Source organism: Austrofundulus limnaeus, unplaced genomic scaffold (assembly GCF_001266775.1).
Source record: "Austrofundulus limnaeus strain Quisiro unplaced genomic scaffold, Austrofundulus_limnaeus-1.0 Scaffold89, whole genome shotgun sequence".
In the NCBI taxonomy this organism is placed as follows: Eukaryota; Metazoa; Chordata; class Actinopteri; order Cyprinodontiformes; family Rivulidae; genus Austrofundulus; species Austrofundulus limnaeus.
This window is the reverse complement of record NW_013952491.1, coordinates 1,882,575-1,884,297: the sequence shown is the minus strand read 5'-3', so window position 1 is coordinate 1,884,297 and position 1,723 is coordinate 1,882,575. Positions and strand designations below refer to the sequence as shown.

At 34.9% G+C, this 1,723-nt stretch overlaps 1 protein-coding gene across 1 annotated transcript in view; it reads right to left on the bottom strand.

Moving 5' to 3' along the window:
- Positions 1–913: 913 nt before the first annotated feature.
- LOC106520173 (protein NLRC5) overlaps positions 914–1,723 on the bottom strand; it is a gene marked incomplete in the record, with an annotated part of 18,217 nt that continues 17,407 nt past the window's right edge. Inside the window, 3 exon segments of the mRNA XM_014012139.1 lie at positions 914–1,043; positions 1,275–1,304; positions 1,391–1,441. Coding sequence (XP_013867593.1) covers positions 914–1,043; positions 1,275–1,304; positions 1,391–1,441 — 211 coding nt within the window.

The following is a 1,723-nucleotide window of genomic DNA, read 5'->3' as shown; positions in this document are numbered from 1 at the left end:
CAGGCAAATTACAGATTATTTGTCAGATTATAACACAAGAGAAATCAATTTTTTTGTTAAAATACTGAGCGCTGAAGAAGCTGAAATGTAGCTGTTAGAGCTAAAAGATGCAGAAACTAGCAAAGAGATCAAATAAGCAAAGTGCAAACTAAAAACCAAAATCTGCAAAAGGCTAGCTGAAAGCTAAATGTAGCAAAAAATGAACTAAAAGCTAAAAGTAAACAAATCGCTACAATAAAATCAAAGTAGCCAAACAGTTGCTATAAAACAAAAATAGCAACACACTACCTAAAGGTATCAGAATGAACCATGAGATTAGCTGAAAACCCCAAAAGAGTAGCTAAAAGCTACATGTAGCAAACGGCTAGCTAAGAGCCAAAGCTAGCACATTACTACCTAAAAGCAAAATGTATCATCACAGTAATGACAAGCTAAAGGTAGCAAAACACAAACTAAAAGCACTTAAAAGTTAGCTTCAAGCTAAAAGTAGCAAAAGGCTAGTTAGAAGTAACAAAACACTGGCTGAAAGTGCTAAAATGGTAGCTAAAAGTAGCAGAAGACTAGCTTAAAGAAACAAAACACAAACTAAAAGCATTAAGGCAAGCTAAAAGTAGCAAAATACTAACTGGAAGTGCTAAAATGTTAGCTAAAAGTGGCAAATTACTACAAAAAACCTAAATGTGTCAGAACAGCAGTAAAAAGAAAAAAGTAGCAAAAAGCTAGCTAAAAGCTATAAGTAACAAAAAACTAGATGAAAGAGCTAAAATGTTAGCTACAAATAGCAAAATTCTAGCTAAAAGTAGCAAAAGGCTAGCTTAAATAACAAAACACCAGCTGAAAGCACTAAAATGCTAGTTAAAAGCTAAAAGTAGAAATAGCTCATGAAAGTAACAAAGCTAAAAACACAAAAAGACTAGCTGAAGTAGCACAAGCAGACGGGTGTTTTTGGTTCTACGTACTTGAGGACGGACAGGGAGCGACAGTCAACCACAGACTTCAGCAGAGTTTTCATCTCACAGCTGCTCCACTTCTGATTCAACAAGCTGAAGAAAAAGATCAACCAAAGCTTTATGAAAAACTTTCACATTAAAATCAAACTTTAATAATTGCATCATCTCTACTGCCTGTCCTGGGTTGTTAAGGTCAATAAAAGTTCAATCAGCTTCATGTAACTCATTAATAAAAACGCTTGAGTCATTTATGAAATCATTACTTCACAGAATAAATGTTTAAATCTGATCTTTATCTTCAGGAACAAAGTGACAACATGTTACCTGACAGCCGGCTCAGAGTGGCTTTTATGGCTGCACATGTTGGGAAACATAAAAGAATAAATTATTCCTTTGTTCTTTTTATGGTTTTATTTTCTTTATTCAACCATAAAACTCACCTGTTGGTTTCGGAGCCGTGAAGGAAACTTATTGTCAATTCTTTCACCCCACTGAGACGATCAAAGACAGGAAACATCAGTTTGTGTCAATCATCAGAAAGAAGACAAATCTTATGAAAAATGATGAAGTGTGTGTGTGTGTGTGTGTGTGTGTGTGTGTGTGTGTGTTTGTGTGTGTGTGTGTGTGTGTGTGTGTTTTCACACTCAGCATTGTGGGAGTTGGAGTTTCCTAAAGTTCTTCAGGGTTTGTTCCAAACAATCAGCTGCTGGGAAACTTTCACAACAAACGTCTTTTATAAGAACAATAAATAAGAATTACAGTCACATTTAATT